The 17,098-nt window shown below is 37.8% G+C and overlaps 1 protein-coding gene across 2 annotated transcripts; it reads right to left on the reverse strand.

The window, feature by feature from the left end:
- Positions 1-257: 257 nt before the first annotated feature.
- Positions 258-9,786, reverse strand: LOC133709521 (sodium/hydrogen exchanger 8-like). Of its 2 annotated transcripts, XM_062135295.1 has the most exons (23): positions 9,358-9,786; positions 8,551-8,601; positions 8,294-8,385; positions 7,948-8,025; positions 7,724-7,881; positions 7,442-7,543; positions 7,251-7,368; positions 6,768-6,820; positions 6,628-6,693; positions 6,188-6,232; positions 5,999-6,051; positions 5,040-5,224; positions 4,841-4,888; positions 4,565-4,672; positions 3,740-3,971; positions 3,281-3,583; positions 2,891-2,988; positions 2,585-2,716; positions 2,274-2,492; positions 1,990-2,196; positions 1,465-1,729; positions 969-1,300; positions 258-759 (listed from the first exon to the last, which is right to left on the reverse strand). In XM_062135295.1, the coding sequence occupies exons 1-23, from the start codon at positions 9,554-9,556 to the stop codon at positions 442-444; spliced, it is 3,462 nt and encodes a 1,153-aa protein (XP_061991279.1). In that variant the 5' UTR covers positions 9,557-9,786; the 3' UTR covers positions 258-441. The 2 variants fall into 2 exon arrangements, with proteins under 2 accessions (XP_061991279.1, XP_061991280.1); XM_062135296.1 differs by lacking the exons at positions 7,948-8,025; positions 8,294-8,385; positions 8,551-8,601; positions 9,358-9,786 and having other exon boundaries at positions 7,442-7,538; positions 7,724-7,864.
- Positions 9,787-17,098: the final 7,312 nt, after the last annotated feature.

The following is a 17,098-nucleotide window of genomic DNA, read 5'->3' on the forward strand; positions in this document are numbered from 1 at the left end:
ATATATACATCCCACATGGAAAAAATGGGACCTTGCCACACAAAGTTATCCACTTGTATGGCTTGAAAATTCGCCACACGTGCGGAGGCATGTTGAGAATTATCCACGTGTGCATGCCGAGAATTACCCACGTCTGCATGCCTAACGGCCACACGGGCTCCACGTCACCCAAAGTTGTCCACGTGTATGACTTGAAAATTCGCCACACGTGCGGGGGCGTGTTAAGAATATATACATCAAATGGGAGAGCCACTCTATCCATTACCAATTGGTTTTGAATGTGAACTCTAGATTACTTTATCAAAAGAAAGCCTACTTGGTGAATCAATTCTTATTATTACATCATCCTCACCACCCAATTGGTTTTGAATGTGAACCCTTGGTGAATCAATTCTTATTATTACATCATCCTCACCACCCAATTGGTTTTGAATGTGAACCCTAGATTACTTTATCAAAAGAAAGCCTACTTGGTGAATCAATTCTTATTATTACATCATCCTCACCACCAGATTCATCACTGGAATCATCTATTACCACATGACTTCCTTTTGGGTTTGTACTAGACTGTCCTGGAGGAGTTATTTTCTCAGCGAATTTTCTCACTTCCAGATTCTTTCTGACAGTAGACGCCCCTTCTGATCTGACAGAAACAAGCGGACGAGAATTGGATAATGGAACATTTGGATATGACACCGTATGTGATGGTTTAGTAGGACCACTTCTCGGAAAACTTCGAGTACGGAGGCGGACGTTCACCTAATTTGGACAACATAAAGGAAAGAAGAGAGTAATTAAGAAGTGCTAAGACTTGAAAATTTACACACTTCCAGAGATTAAGAAAAGCAAAATCACGTGCACTAATTATTTTGGATGACGACTTTATAAGTTCGAAACAAAGAATGGTGCAGGTTCAATGCAAAGCTACGAATATCCAAAGTAGTGCAGCATAAATTGACCAAACATACCATGCTGCCATATATGCTCAACTGCATTGCCCTTGTAGATAAGCTGTCAGCTTGTTGGTTAGTCCCTTCAGGACTCTGCTTTTGTTGCTTCGGCTTAAAGAACTGTTCAGGCCAACTCATAAGTGGTCTTATTTCTCTACTAAGACTTCTGAGTGGATGATCAACTCCATGTGACAAAAAAGAGGACGTCCCTCTATTTAGAGTACTGTCAGATTCAAATGCTGCCATGTTGAATACAATCACTCTTGATCTTGTTTCAACAAGATAACTGGATCCTTGATGGGAAAAACTGGCTCCTTGACGAGAAAAACTGGTTCGGGATCCCATGGTGCCTGTTAACATCAACAAGCAAAAAGAAAAAGAAAAAAAGTAATGAGTAACTTGGGGCCTGTATTCTTCCTCTTGGTCCAGGTGCGTTCATTGTAGTCATATAAAGTATGCTGTATGTTAAAATTTCAATTTGGAGAATACATCAAGAAATAGGATTTAATGTTACCTAATGTTTCCAGATTTTGGAAGCTTTGGTAACTGCGTGAGGACAATAGAGGTGCAGGTGATGTAATCAGTTCTTCTTGGATGCCTTGGGTCTTGACAAATCCTTCTAATAGAAACCCAATGGAATGGTAAGGAATTTCGACAAACTCTCCCCTTATGTAAACAGTCGTTGTTGACCTTTCAGCAACAAGAACTCTTAAATCTTGCATTGACATCTTCTCAAACTTTTGTGGAAGGAGAAGTTTCAGAAGCATAATAGCACTTTCCTAAAAGCAAATTAAACTAGATCAAATTAGTGATATATAATAGTTGCATTCTATTTCCGAAACTCCTATCATATTATCTTCTTACATTTGCCATGTTAACACATCAAACTCGATATTCTTTATATTGTTATTTGGACAGTGATGGATATTTATCTCGCACATGTAAGCAAACAGTTCCATAATTCCCTTACACCGTTTTAGTAGGTAACAAGAAAGAGGATGGCAAATGTAACAAGAACGAAAGTTTAGTGTCCCAATACCTGCCATAGGAAGTCTTCTACTGAAGGATCAGACCTGAGCATTGAATGTATCTCGTGATTTTCAATGAAAAAGCACAGAACCACTGAATCTGTGATGATATCACAAATATAGGGCTTTCCAGTAAGCACTTCATATAGGCCCAAAGTACTCCCATGAGTAAAAGTTGGATGCAGTGAATGCTTGTTTTTCATGCTCTTACTTGTCCACTGCCAAATATAATTCTCATTCATCATATTATTCATCAGTAACGTCAGAAAATAGTGCCACAACTGACTTTAATTACCTTGACTACCCCAGTGGAAATAAGCCAAATACCAGTAGGCTTGGAGCCCTCCTTGTAAAGTGTCACACCACGTAATTTCATTGTTTCCTTAGTAGAACCTTCAAGTTGTTCACGAACTGAAGAAGGCAGAGCCCCCATCAGAGGATTGATATTAATCAAATCAGTTATTTTTGGAACCTTTACCATCGGGGGATTCCTTAGAAGCTTTTTCAGGTCAGTCTGCATGAAAAACAAAATAATAATTTTCATCATGATAATGATTCACAAATGAAACAAGTATTATAGATAACGAAAACATCACTAAGAGGCACCTGGACAGCATCATGAAGATGGAGCATCTCTTTTTCTTCCAGCAGGCCAACCTTCTCAAGGTTTTGGAGATAATCAATTAAATGGTTCAGAACCGAGTATGTTACTTGTCTTGTTTTCACAACGCGCAAAACCTGAAAACAGTCGTACAAAATTTTTACATCAAAGATAATCTCATGACCATATATTCTTCCTATGCAAGTATTTTAAACAGAAATTGTGAGGTCCAATGGACTGGCTACAGAACTTACAAAAAGGAATCCAGTACAAGTATCATAGCACAACAGAAGGAAAGTTAACTAACAAACCTGAGGAAATGTAACACGAACATCTTCCAGGAATTTCTTTGCTTCTTCTCCTTCTGCCTCACTTTCATTAATGATGATAGAAGCAATATCACTATCACCTAAGTGCGTAATCAGATGTAGGCAAATCATTATCACTAATTCACTATCAACCTCCTTTGCAAAACCGTTCTGAAGAACTCAACAAGTCAACATATACATAAAAAGTCTCCAGTTTAAAACACCCCAAATTTTAAATGCTTTATTAGTATTCAGTAATCAATATCATTGGAAATTAAAACTGAAAACAAAAGGAATTGGTTTGAACTGGCAGTCAGATGTGACACGATTAAATACAATTTTTTATGGGTAAAGAACTAAAGACTGTAATAAATACTAGGAAAGATTTATCACCTATAAAATCATGGAGTTGCTGCCTTGCTATTCTATGGGCACGAAGAAAGGCAGCACAAATGGAACATGCAGATTCCAACCTTTCCACAGTAAAATAGGTTACCAACTTCTGAGGGCAAATGCTTGTTTGAAGAAACTTGTAGTAATTTGGGAAATGAACTTGAGATTTTAAACCTTTCCAGTCACATAAAGGCTCATTTGAAACCAAGTCAAATGCTTCATCTACAGATTGCATCAAAATATTTGCAGTAGATTTTGTAATCCTTCCCTCATCAAGCAAGGTCCAGTAAGCAGCTTGAACTCCTGATATTAGAAATGAGTTGTTACTAGCAAATGATGTCACAGTCAGTATAGAAACCTTAAATTTATACCAGGGCTTTTCCAACACAAATTTAGTAACAAGTGGTAGGAGCGAAATAATAAAAAAATACAAAATTAAATAAAAATTATTAAATTTACCATTCAAATGGCGTTCACGTATATCTTTCAAATTTGTAATGTCCAGGTTATTATCACTTTCATCTGCAGTATGAGGGTGTACAGGTTCACTGTCCACATCATTTAAGCTTGTAATGTATCTTTTCACTGTGGGCCAATCAGCAGGCCCCAATTCCTCGTCATCTCCAAGATCACCAAAAGCCTCTAATGCTTTGTTCAACATTTCATATTTCGTGTAATGCAGTATGCGCCTCTGTTATATAAAAAATAAATAAAAAATGGGTATAAATAGAGGGAAGCTTTTTCCGAAACATTGATATGGTCCTCAAGGAAAAATTTCTTGGCATCTAACAGAAAAGTTTAGAAATGATATGGGACACATATTGAGTGTTAGAGCAGCCCAAGCTGACATGAAATTCCAAAAGTTGGTATTGGTGATGCCTAGCATTGTTTGAAGCTATTAAACTCTAGTATCCCTTTCAAACAGTTAAGCACATGAATACCATACTGCCCTTTCACATGTAACAGAAAGTTTGAGATCATATCTTATTTGAGTGTTGGACCTTAGCTTTGTCTACCCGAGAGAATGTGAGGATCAATTTTAGGTCACTGATACAATGTTGTGCTAACCAACTTGTAAATCTTGGTTTTGCTAAAAGTTAATACTAGAATCAGTTTTGAAGTTTTGAGATTGTAGCCTCCAATTCCGATGTTGAAAAAAGTGCCCAAGTTACTAAGGTTGAAGTTATAATTTATATTCAAAAGGTTTTAGAGTCAGATGAGACAAATATCGAGTTGTAGTGTAAAGACAATCCAGGGTATATTCAGGAATAGTAGAATCCTCACCTTAGCTGCTGATAGCCTATCCATTGCTAGAAAGTGTAAAACGAATTGTGTGGTTGAACCATTCACAATAAGTGTCAAGAAGACAATTCCACCAGTGAAGAAAACAAACTGCAGAGATGAAAACAATAATATATCAGCAACCTGCAACCCACCCTTAATATATTTACCATCTGGTGCCCAGATTTCATTAATTTGTTTGCAAACCTATCATACAGAACATATATAAATCTGTGTGTGTGTGTGTGTGTGTGTGAGCATGAAATTCCAAACATATACCCGGACTCCTGTGTCGGAACTGAGAAGCGTAGAACTGTCACTAGTACGCTACAAAAACAAAAGTAAATCAATTAGAAGCAATCAACCAAAGAAAAAAAAATGGAAAGGTTCACAGGGTGCTAATGTGAATTGGGTCAAAAACCAACTAGGGGTAAAGTTAATGTTCCCTTAGTACAAACGTAAATTAGTAACAGCTTACCTTAACCGATAGTGCAAGTGATAATGCTACAGCGCCTCGCAGACCTGACCATATGAGGATTATAGCCTCCTTCCAATCTAAACCATAGCCAAAATACCGAAGCAAGGGAAATGATACTCCAACAACTATAATCCGCGAAATTTGTACATAAACATACAGAAGAACAAGATAGGCCCAAGATTTTCCTGAAATAAAACTAGTTAGAGTTACAGAAATTTGGTAAAAATAGACATATAAAGTAAGGAAGCATTAATACTAGGGACCTATTTTGAAGGATAAGAATACAGTAAGGGAAAAGGGTGAAATACAACATGAAAATAAATAATCTTAAATTTCAAACAGACTAGTATACAATTATGCAGAATATCAAATATACAATATGTATAGATCTCGACACTTCATTCTCATCTGCCTTGGCAGATAAGGCTCATTTTAAGTCTTGCAAATTTTCAATTGCTACAATAATTTACTAATGAAGCCACTTTGAATGTTGTCCTTAGCTGACATCTTCAATTTGATGCCTCAATTAACCTAGTTCATAATTTAAGCATTCATCACAGACATGGCTGATAGTGTGATTATACTTCTCTCATATAACTGCCTAAGATAGTTTCTTTTCACATTGGTCCATGAATAAAGCCACAGGGTGGAAGGCTGACTATGCTCTCAACTCCTTTCTCACTAATTCATCTTTCTTCATGTCGCTTATCTGCTATCTTTTCTTTACTGTTTTTGGTAAAAACTTTCTTCTTTTTTCACTCTGCTAGTTCACCATTAACACACTCAGAGTTGTAGACACATACATCAGCAATTCCATCTAAGTAAGTATGACCACACCGTAACATAAATTAAAGGGTTTGCAGTGCATGCAGGAAGAAATACACACACACACACATATCATAAGAATAGTGTGTGTGTGCGCGCTTGTATATATAGCTATAAGAATAGTGAGCATTTACCATTTCCCAAAATATTATCAGTATCTAGAACACCTTCGGCTATAACAACTCCGCTGAAAAGGGAAAGAGAAATTGCTTCTTAATGTATGTAGCTAGTGCATAAGGCATGGTATAGTAATTACTAAAAGTTAGTTATGCTGCTTTCCATTTTATTACTGGCTTACTGCCACCAAATAAAAATGCTCTTACCTCAAGATGAAAATTAATGTATTAGCAATGTAGGCAATCATTTCCCTGCCAAAAGATGCGTAGAGTATGAGCAGATCATCATTTCAAAAGAGAAAATTAGTCACTGACTCAATTAGCACTTCAATTTTCAATAGCATGTCATCAACAACTTACAAGTATACTCCAATAATCTCCAGGTTAAATTAATTCTTTTAATAGAAATGAACAATTCACAACTTTCCTGTGCTCTCTGTTTCAGTAATTAAAAAGAAGAATAGGGATCCACTGATCACCGGAGTTTGATTTATGAAAACAAACAGGCTACTTTATTTCGGATTGATAATCAGTGTCTTTCTGATTTAGAAATTAATAACAATAATATCTATTATCAATCACTTGGCCCCTTGTTTCATAAGTCAAACAGGCTACTTCCAATTGAAAACCACAACTAAAAGATATACCAGAAATGATGTAAGCTTTGCTGGCTTTCACCCTTAAAAGCTGTCTTTGCAACCGCAGCATAAAACCTGTCAGAAGAGTATATTATTAAAATGATGTATCCAAACTGCGCAACGGAATTCTTTCAGACCATTTAGCTTACATTCCTAAAGTCATCACTGTCAAAACGCCAGACACAGCTGCACCCTCTTGAGCCTATTGCACAGGGAAAAAAGAACCATCTTCAGTGTCTCCATAAACATATTATGCAGGGAAACCACTAACTATTAACCAAATTACAAATTCAACAGTGTAACTGAGACCTCAGAAATATCTTTGCGTTGCAAAAGAGGAGGGACAAAGACAGCTTATTGCAGGCATTGGTTATTTTAGAGTTATATATATTATGGAAACAACAACAAACAGAGACAAAGAACCATCAAAAAAGGATCTGACATAAAAGTAGTCAACTAACTAGTCATCTGTTAACTAATTGCAGAACCATCTCTATCCCTTTTATGACAGGTTGCTAGACTAATAATTTGCAAGCAATGTACGCACATTTTGACACACAGGAACAGAAATTAGGCATGCCAATCATATGAACATAATCAATGAAGCATCCCAATGTTGGAGAGGAACATACAGTGAAGTAGGCCACATAGCTCACAGCCACTGTTAGTGTGATCTCTATCACAGTGTCATTGAAAATGAACCCAAGCCACAGGACAGATATTATACCAAAAGCAAGACCAATACCTACACTGGACCAATTAAAAAAAGTTATATAATCAGAGAAAAACAGTCCTCCTTGCTCAAAGAAAATATGAGACATACGCTCCAAATGCAACTTCAGATAGAAATTTAATTATGGCTGCCCAGTCATAGCTCTTTCCGAGGACCATTTGATAGAATAGCTGATAAACCACAATTGCTGTCCTGAACATGACATTAAACAAATTCAGAGGAGAGAAAACATGTACTAGTTAACATTATAAATGAAAACAACAATAATTCCACACATTAACCACCATGGGTTTCTCCTTGACAATATATTGAATTAGTATAGAATAGAGAGCATCTGGCAAGAAATAGTACTAGATTACTGAAAATATATACCCATCATTCATCAAGGACTCTCCTTCGATTATTGTACTCAGTTTTTTGCTTGCACCAAGCTCTTTTAATAGAGCAACAACAGCCACGGGATCAGTAGCACTCAAAAGTCCTCCCAACAACAATGATGTTTTCCAAGTCCAGCCATAAGGGAAAGTGAGCTGCAATAATATGCCACAGCATAAATATACAACCCAAAAATATAACCTAAGCAAGTTGTAGAATACCTTCAAAGCAGATCCAAGACAGAAGGTTGATATCAAAACACCTGGGCCAGCTAGTATAATCATTTGAAGAATACACCTCTGCATGAAAAAATGGACAAAAATCAGCAGGTTCGTTTCATGTCTGACCATAATTTCAAATCAGCCAGTGAGTTTGCACAAAATCACAAGCAAGAATTGCAAAAAGGTTGTTTTGCTTATGCTATACATATGTTTCTGACTATTAGCAATTGTGCAATGTCCTTAAGTATACAATAAGCCGATGCTCTATATCCAAAAAGTTGTAGATAAATGTCATGAGCTTTACATGCCTGTAGCATATTAAAAATGTATGAGCAAGAAAAGAAACCTTTATTTGGTGCACTTCCAAAGAAAATGAACTCTCAAAAAGAAGGGCAGGAAGAAAAACGGCCAATAGAAGGTCAGGATCAATAGATGCCCCTGCAAAATAAAAAAAATCATGCTGCTTATCAGAGGTGTATAACTATAAGAAGGTCCACCAAGTGTGCAAACAAAACAAAAAAATTAGTAAAAGACTAACATAGGATGCCAATCCTGTAATAGGTGTTGCAATCCTATATCAGCAAAGATGCAGTTGGAACTTACAAATTCGAATGCCATCCCCAATCTTGCCCAAATGATGGTGTGTACCATATTCTGCATGTTACTCAATGATTAGTTAAGTAGTTATTAATGGAGACAAACAGTTTATGGTCAACACCAAAATTCCTTACAAAACTAAACTCGGCATTCTTCATTATACTACATGTCATTTACTCTCTATCCCAACAAGCATTGTTCATAACTTATCATGGCACCACTATCCCCCTATCACTTCATCATTTTGCAGCTTCTATCACAGAAGAATGGTATTCTAACCACCAAAATACAAAAAGAGTAGCGACAATTAACATAAGCAAATTTCTTTCTGCAACTGTTTTCTTTTTAGCTGGCATGTATATCCTCCACATGTTAATGAAGCCCCTCATTTTCAACATTTCCCAACTTAGTATCCGCCATTCTAATATGGACTTGCTAGTTTTCTCACCTCTTGGGCTCTTGGCATCCAAAAATCCCCAAAGAAAAAAAAAATAACACTCAATTTATGATACTCTTCTTGAACCACCAACCAGTGCACTATCAAAACTTAGAAAAAAAAAAAACAAAAAAAAAAATTAATAATAGTAATAAATACAATAAAAACAAGAATAGTACATGCTCGATTCATCAACTCTCTCTCTCTCTCTCTCTCTCTCTCTCTCTCTCTCTCTTTTCCAGAACTAGATCACCGAACAAAGCAAAGCTCAAACGTATTAACATTTCACTATAAACTACATCAAAATTTCACTACAGAAATTAGCTGTATCACTATCAAATTGAGTAAGCAGAGAGATAGAGAAGAAGAAGACGGACCTATGGAACCGATGGCAATACCGAGAATTAGAAGAGCGACGGTGTAGGGCACTCTGGTGCCACGCAACACATGCCTGCATGCGATTCCTAACACCAAGCACAGTCCGACGAATGCGACAGCGTCCGACGGACTCGAGCTATCGTCTTCTTCCTCGGCCAACAATCTGAACGGCATGGCAGATTCCGTCACCGTCGCCATTTTTCAATCGGAGCCCTATAATTTAGTTACCGCCCGCCGAGAGTTTTACGAAACCTTTTCTGAAAAAAAAAAAGCTTCAGAGTTTTCAGTCGTCTTGAGCTCGGAGTTGGACACTCGGGTGCCCAATATATAATCCGAGTATTGACTGATAAGGTCACTGCCTGTCACGTCTCGTTGGCTTCTATTGGCGCCTTGGGAGAGCTCTCTGATTCGTCTGTGTTCCGGATGCAGTGTCACTCTATCTTTTTTTTTCTTTGTTTAGTTCACGAAACCGGCGATTAAGATATTAATAGTCAGAGTAGATACCTCAACTCTCAAATACCCAAAGACATATTTTGATATCAACGTGATACTTCCGTCAAAAATTCCTAACGGGACCGTCTGTTTGCTGACGTGGCAAGCACGTGGGTCCTATGTGATATTTTTATCAAGAGTAAAATTGTCTTTCTCTACTAATTAATTAATTAAAAAAACAAAAACAAAACAAAACAGATCTCTCTCTTTCTCTCCCCCTTTCGCAATCTGATCCTCTCTCCTTTCTCTCTCTCCACCATGGTCGCTTCCTCCTACCCAAAAACCCCAAATCTGGTCCTCACACATCATATCTCATACCCATCCGCCTCGAATCCACCAACTACTTTATCTGGTCCTCATCTCATGATCACCATCTTCACCGCCCACGGCCTATACTACAACGTCGACGTCACCATCAAAACCCCCGACAAATTCGCCCTCAACGCCGGAGTCGAACCCACCGCGCAGCTCACCTCAGACTTCAAGCTCTGGCGCCAGTACGACGTCGGATTTGCAGACGATTACAAAGGGAGGCGACTTGGTGAATGTGTATGTGGGGAGGATTGATGAGATAAGAACGAAGCTCTCGTCTGGTTTGATTGGGGAGGATTCTAATTTGGCGATAACCGAGAAGGCGACGACGAATTTGAGGGCGACGACGAGCCAATTGACTGTGAGCGTGTAACTGTGGTGGAGGTGAAGTCTGAGGTAGGTGGTGGAGGCCAAATCGTTAATGGGTCCGACCCAATTGATTGTGGGCTTGGTAGTGTGGTGAACGTGAAGTCTGAAGTTTCAGAAAATTTGAGGAGTTCTATTGAAGAAGAGTTGGGAAAGGTTAGTTTGGTTGGAGGGAATGAAGAAAGTTTGGTTCTTGATAGTGGGAATGAAGTGAGTGAGGATTTGGAGACCAAAATCGAAGGTGTGGAGGGTGTGAAGAGCAAAATGGAGAGTGGGATTGAGAGCGAAAGTTCGGAGTCGGAGAGTGAGAGTTCATCAGCAGCATCATCTTCTTCGAGTAGTAGCTCTAGTGATGAGGAGGAGGAGGATGAGAGAGAGTGATGATATGGATGAGGAGAAGGATGGAGAAGGGAATGTGAAGGCGGAGGCGGAGAAGGAGGGCAATGAGGAGGCTTGTGAACTTGAAGAAGGTGAGATAAGTGGTGCAGAGCAGATAGGTAATGGAAGTGGTGATGAGGAGATTGACCGTGAAAGTTTTCAGGTGGGATTCCAATTTTGGGAGTGGAGATGGGAGATTGAAATTTTGGATTAGAAGTTGAATTGTTTGTTCTTGTTTTCAGACATTGTTTGTTCTTGTTTTCTCAATTTGAATTGGATTAGAAGTTGTCAAATTGCTGCATTTGCATGTAATGTGAGATTCTTGATGTTGGGGGCGGTACGTAACTGTGGTTGGGGCTGAGCTCACGTTCGAGACCGAAATCGGAATTCATTTTGGGGTGAGTGGTTGGTGGCTGGTGGCGGAGGTTGCGGCGGTTTAGTTAGAACAGAAGAAGAAGAAGAAGAAGAAGAAGAAGAAGAAGAAGAAGAAGAAGAAGAAGAAGAAGAAATGAAAAGAAAAAGAAAAATAAAAATGAATTAACAAAAACAAAAGGGTAAGTTGGTCATTTAACTTCTTTTTTTTGTCTCCACGTGCTTGCCACGTCATCAAATAACGGAGCCGTTAGGAATTTTTGACGGAAGTATCACGTTGATATCAAAATATGTCTTTGGGTATCACATTGATACTTTTGAGAGTTCGGGTATCAAATTGGCCTTGGCAGCATAGTTTGGGGACGGTGATTGAATTTTTCTCATATTATTAACAGATCATGAGGGATGGGGCTGGCGGGAGAGAACACACTTTGAGGGGGTAATTTTGGATTAGAATTTTGAATGCAAGACTTTAAAAGTTTAGAGATGCTATGGTAAAGAGAAATTCTTTTATACCACTTAACAGTGCGGCTCACTAGTTAAAAATTAGAAAATTTTATTCTTATTCTCAAATTACCCTTGCTTTTTAAAAGTGAAATATGCAAAATATCCCCTTACGTGATACGGTTGACGTACGCAAGAATCTCTCTCTCGTAAAAAAGCAAAGAATCGTGGTGAAATGATCATTTCGTATGATTTTGTTGAAAATAGTGTTACTTTAGACATGAAAATGTTGCCACAAGCCTCCAACCATACTTACTGTTTTAAAGAATTTTTGAAATGTTGACGTTTGTGTTGTAAAATTTAGGAAAAATTTCGCAAACAGTACACCAAGTAAAGGCCACTAATAATTCTTATACATAAAGTTCCAAACCAAACATTTCGGTACACGAAATCTGAAACCTAATCCACTATCAGTACACGACGTCAATTTTTGACACCAAAATGTCCATTATGTCCTCAGTTCTTTTTTTTTTTTAATAAATTTTTTTTTCTGTTATTTTTTTTCCTTCGTTTTTTCTGTTATTTTTTTTTCCTTCATTTTTTCTGTTATTTTTTTCTATTATTTTTTTTCCTTCTTTTTTTATGTTATTTTTTTTCCTTCGTTTTTTCTGTTATTTTTTTTCCTTCATTTTTTCTGTTATTTTTTTCTATTTTTTTTTCCTTCATTTTTTCTGTTATTTTTTTTCTTCCATCGTTTTTATCTCTTTCTTTCTTTTCACATGACTAAATATTGGCTGAGTTACAAATATAAGCTGTAGGACCATAAATCTCACCAATTGGAGGGCAAGGGCGGCGTTTGAAGCGAGGGAGTGAGCGTGGAGGTGAGGAAGGCGGCGTTGGAAGTGAGGGAGTGAGCCCGGACGAAGGAAGAAGAAAGAGATAAAAACGAAGGAAAAAAAAATAACAGAAAAAACGAAGGAAAAAAAAATAACAGAAAAAAAGAAGGAAAAAAAATAATAGAAAAAAATAACAGAAAAAAAAAATTATTAAAAAAAAAAATGAGGGCATAATGGACATTTTGGTGTCAAAAATTGACGTCGTGTACTGATAGTGGGTCGAGTTTCAGATTTCGTGTACCGAAATGTTTGGTTTGGAACTTTATGTATAAGAATTATTAGTGGCCTTTACTTGGTGTACTGTTTGCGAAATTTTCCCTAAAATTTATTACACATGTTACACAGGCCAACAATCCACTACAAAATCCGATAAAATTTTTATAAGAAAACTATTTTTAACACACACTTCTAATTTTACAATCCACACTCTATCTTTCCTTTTTTTTGTTGAAAATCTACAAAAGAATAAAATTTAGCACGTTTACTTACTTGAAATGAAAAGAGTCATGAATCGGAGACAACTAGAATGGGAGAAAAAAAGAATCGGTATGAGAATGATTCCTAAACCAATGTCCCCCTTGGTTATCAAACTCCCCCATATTCAGGAATCGATTCCTGATAGGTGGGACCCACACCTATTCCAATACCTAGATATGTTAATAAACACAAGAATCTCATACATTAGAATAATTCTCGTACCTATATATGTTATATAGTAAACGTAGGAAATCTCATACACTGAAATAATTCTCTTAATTTTCATTCACATTTCAGGTAAGTAAACGTGCCCTTAAGTTACTAAAGAAGAAAACATGAAGTGTGGATTGTAAAATGAGGAGTGTGAATTTCACTTCCCTTTAACAAAACAGCTTTTGCTTCGTACCAAAACATTTTTAGACATAAAAGACGATGAATTCTCAACATGACCAAACCAAACTGACTGCAACTATATCAATTCCTATCATATTCTCTTATTCATGAATGGATGACATGGCCATTTCAGATTGGCAACCCAACAAATCAACGAGATAAATTCCTTCTTGCTTTCTTATTGGGATGGAGGAACTTATGTTTGTTATTAGGATGAAGGTGTACGATTATGTGATTATAGCTTCTTTCAATCTTTTTCCTGTGTCTGGATTTCTGGTGAAGCTAACCATGCAGCAGACGCTGCGGCCAAGCTAGCTAAACAGAGGTTGCTCTCCCAAAAATGGGGAAACCATCCCCCAACCTCTCTCCTATCAGTGTTGCGAAATGATGGGCTCCCTTGCCCCCCTATGGCCCTATCTACTACAACTACAACATGAACCTTCTTTTTTGACGACTAAATTAGGTTGGAAAAGGCATTTTTTGGTGGGAAATACGTATTTCTGACCAAAAATTTTTGTCGGTGGTGGTCAGGAATATTCTCGTCATAAATGCTCTACTACCGACCAGTCGTCGGAATAACAAGCATTTTCGACCGCAATCTTTCTGATAATTTTGTCAATATCTGCTGGGCATCCAAGTAAGAGTCGATGTTATCATGGACCAACTCATATTCGCTCTACATCTCCTCCAGATGTTGATTATCTTTATAACTTCAAAAAAGATGTTGATGTAAAAGTGCATCTAGTTAACGCATCACTTGGACTGGAGTATATCAATGGTGTTCAACCTGTTGCACCTCCATTACCGGCTACAAAAGGTGAAACCTCAACATTCAGGGGTTACTTGTCCGGGAGGCCGAGTTTTACCAGTTTGGTTTTATATTGGGAAAGACCCTCGTTACCTTATTGATCTCACTGTTGATGACTCTGAAGTACAGCCTCGTGTTTCACATACTCGAATAAAGATTGAAAAACCTAAAGTCGACCCATCTTGTCCAAAATCTATCATTGCTATTGATGACTCTTTTGATTCATCTGATGAAAATTAAAAAAGTTTTTTTTTTTTTTTTTTTTGACAGAGTAATAGAGATTTCATTTAATCCCAAAGCCAGAACGGCACATACAAATAAGCTCTATATGCTTGTACCCTACATCAGTGGTCAAGCAGGTAAGGGAATACTGGTACCATCCACTAGTTCACTTATTTGAAAGCCTACAAACTATGACAATTCCATCAACACAAAGAAAACTATTGTGAATCTCGCTTCGTCAATGCACTCAATTGTGGTACTCTGGAAGATTCATTAACTAGGTGTAAAAAGAACCCATAGCTTGTAGACTAGAAACACACAAAGTGTCCTGATTGGGCCGAAACCCACTAGGTTCCCCAAAATGTAGGGAGTTATTTAGAAAAAACTATATCTGTAAAAAAGCTAAAAACCCAAAATCCAGCCCAAGGCCCAAACAGAGAAACAGGCCTAGCTCAGGCCCAGACCCAACACAGGTCCGTGACAGAACCTCGTCGCCGGAGCAGCAACATCAGACTCTCGTCGTCGCACCAACCCGCAGCCCAACAAGGCGGCGAAGCACCCATCGCCGTCAAGATCGCCTAGTATCCTCCCCGCCCAACTTAGTTCAGCCAAATACCAGTCAACACCATCAGCACAACCATCATCAACTCGAGACCAGAGGAAAAACGGGTCGCCCGACTGGCCAACCACACCTCCCCTTGGATCGCCTTGACCGGATCGCACCACAGTGCTGCCTGCCCTCGGTTCAGCCTCCCCCTCTGTCCCTACCTAACAGCCTCTTTCAGGAGCCACCAAGCTCCCCTAAAAAAATTCTCTGCCCGGCTATACTCACCGTACTCCGACGAGGCCAGAGGCCAGGCTCGGCGCGGGAGCCGCCAGGCAAAATTAAGAAAGTTGTTGCTATTTTATAATAAGGACATATTCTATTTTATTTCTTGTCATATAGTAATAATTATTTTGTAGAACTAGGTAGTTTTTGTGTACCTACATTTGCTTGCATGCTAGTGATGCACAAATATATATTTTTTATTTCCTTATTTATATTATGTTAAATCAAGACGTTCACTATGAGTTTTACAATTTATTAAGGAATTCATTAGAAATACTGGGCGTATATTATATCATTAACTAATCTCACTATTTTTGACGGTGAGTGTTTTGGTCGGGAATATTAATATATTTTCCAACGACACAAATGTCTCGTCGGAAAATAATAGATTATTTTCCGACGATATCCAGTGTGGTCAAAAAAGTAATTAGCGGGAAGTTTTTCTGCCAATAATAATTATTTCCAACCAAAATCTATACCTTTTTCGAGAGATTGGTGGCCGTTGGAAATAATGGCCATAACAAATGTGTATTTCTGACGGACAATTTTTTTTTTTTGTCAGAAAAAATGATATTTCAAACTAAAAGTAGCATCCATCAGAAAGACGTGGTCAGAAAAGATCATTTCTCTTGTAGTACTGTTAGCTGGCTTTGTTTTATTTAAGATGTTTTCTTGGTTTCCTACTGTTTGTACTCTTTGCTTTGTTTAATGAAAGTTTTTTTCAGAACAAAAAAAAGCAAGGTTGAAAACGAGTTATCATTTGTCCCATTAGAGTATGCCCATGCATGCATCACTTTTCATATTGTAGATTGTTTGCAATTTAATCTGTGATTCCCACTGCCTTCTATACATGATCTCATCAAAACTACTCTGTTTCTTAATTTACCGGCCTTCTCCGATCAATCAAACTCAAACCCAGCTGCCATCTACACGTACTAAGCGTAAGCAAAACAAAGTTTGTCATTATATGAATATAAAAAGCCATGAAGATCAGATTAAGGAGTTTTTTTTTTTCCGACTGAGATCAGATTAAGGAGCTAGTACCACGTGAACAAACAAGATTTGGGGCCCTTAAACAAGATTATTAAGGTAATGGTTAGGTGATGACTTTAGAAGTTAGAACATAGACTAATTATACATTAATTAATTAATCTCTAAACTTAATCTTTTTTTTTTTTTTTTTTTTCTTTTTTTTGATCGGGTTAGTTGTTAGTAACTCACACACCCATGCAGTGGTATCCCAGCGCCAGGACACCTGCACCGACATTGCAGCGAAAGCCTGGCAAAGCCAGACTAATCCACTGCACTGCAGACGCACGAACCCAAATGGTCCCTCAAATCTGCTGGCCCTAAACTTAATCTTAGCCAGACAAAAACACTTATTCATTGTAATCATCGAATCGAGATGATACACGTGGCATGGTGGCATAAAGTTAGAAAAGGATGGTATAAATTTTGATTACCCGCCATGCATGTTATCAAGATCGGATCTTGGAATTGTATATTGTCCTGGCAAGATTTAGTTAGCTAGTCAGTACGCCTACCATCCATTCAGTCATGCGACTCATGCCTGAACGAGTGTATCACAAAGCATAAAGCATCTGAAATGGCAGACATTTTCAGTCGCTTGTTTACCTAAATTAGCCAACATAAAAGCGTAAGGAAAATAATTTGTGGCCTCAATGAGGTCTAAGATTTATGGCCTCAATCTTAGGTGTCATGTCATGTCACCTACACAAGTCACTTATTTG

This window comes from Rosa rugosa, chromosome 5 (genome assembly GCF_958449725.1).
Source record: "Rosa rugosa chromosome 5, drRosRugo1.1, whole genome shotgun sequence".
Taxonomy (NCBI): domain Eukaryota; kingdom Viridiplantae; phylum Streptophyta; class Magnoliopsida; order Rosales; family Rosaceae; genus Rosa; species Rosa rugosa.

What these genes read in the sequence shown, in the direction of transcription:
- LOC133709521 (XM_062135295.1), bottom strand. Translation starts at nt 9,556, where the DNA reads ATGGCGACGGTGACGGAATCTGCCATGCCGTTCAGATTGTTGGCCGAG. An exon ending in GTCTTGGATCTGCTTTGAAG is followed by an intron (nt 7,882 to 7,947) that starts GTATTCTACAAC and finishes ATATTATTGCAG; the next exon opens with CTCACTTTCCCTTATGGCTG. An exon ending in ATCTTCATGATGCTGTCCAG is followed by an intron (nt 2,493 to 2,584) that starts GTGCCTCTTAGT and finishes TTTTTCATGCAG; the next exon opens with ACTGACCTGAAAAAGCTTCT.